At 39.3% G+C, this 881-nt stretch overlaps 1 protein-coding gene across 1 annotated transcript in view; it reads left to right on the top strand.

Annotated features, from left to right (window-relative positions):
- The first annotated feature begins 213 nt into the window (after positions 1–213).
- The window catches only part of LOC135195872 ((Lyso)-N-acylphosphatidylethanolamine lipase-like), a 182,452-nt gene continuing 181,784 nt past the window's right edge, over positions 214–881 (top strand). The window contains exon 1 of the mRNA XM_064222382.1: positions 214–321. Within this exon, the coding sequence (XP_064078452.1) occupies positions 214–321 (108 nt within the window). The remainder of the gene's footprint in view (positions 322–881) is intronic.

Here is an 881-nt window from a genome sequence, read left to right as displayed (position 1 = left end):
GTATATATAATACAAATAGATACGCTAATTTCACTTATTTCCCTGGTTTTGTGTAAGTCTTATACCTAGTTTGGAGGGTAAACACATACCAATTGACAACACTGATAAACAATTGAAGAGCGCAAAACGCCGCAAAGAATGCCGTAGTCCCCTTGAATAAGTGCTGGTAAGAGGTTGGTTTACGATTGTTGTTATGAAAGTGCCCCAGCGTCTATGGGTACAAGTGGTGTGGCAGATTTAGCACAAATGGAAATGAAGTTTGTTGACACAAGCGACTCCGTAAACATCAAGATGGCGTCAATCTTCGAAACATTTTTAGTTGTAAGTAAAAATTTCTAAAGCGTTTTGGTGAGATTTCCACTGCCGTAGCCACCCTTTTCACTACCCTCTGTTTAAATCTTAAAATTTGGCAAAATTTGGCCTTAATTTCTAACTTTGGAGAAAATACTTACTTTGAAAGGAGAGTAGAGGTCTTTAGCTCCGTTTCTCACCAACAACAAGTCGCGACTGATGCCCATCTCCGGTTCAGGACGCGTTATAATGTTACTTTTTCGGAGGGTGGCAAGCGTTGATTGTAGGTGGCCTGTTTGGCTTGCTGTGATGTTTTACCCTAGATGGAATAAAAAAAAAAAAAAAAAAAAACCCACACCAGACGACCACAAAACAGGCCGCCAGATTCTCGGAGAGCGAGCCTCATTTGAAATTTCAATTCATTCTCGTTTTTTTTTCCTGTATTCTTATATTAGTTTATATTATGCAACTAAAACTACGATGCCACTATACAAGCATATAGGGTAAAACACCACGGAATGCCAACCCTCACCACGGTGGACAGGTCTTATTCACACTATATTTAATTGGTGAAACAAGAATACAATTGC

Source organism: Macrobrachium nipponense, chromosome 17, assembly GCF_015104395.2.
Source record: "Macrobrachium nipponense isolate FS-2020 chromosome 17, ASM1510439v2, whole genome shotgun sequence".
Lineage (NCBI taxonomy): Eukaryota > Metazoa > Arthropoda > Malacostraca > Decapoda > Palaemonidae > Macrobrachium > Macrobrachium nipponense.
This window is presented reverse-complemented; position numbering and strand designations above follow the sequence as displayed.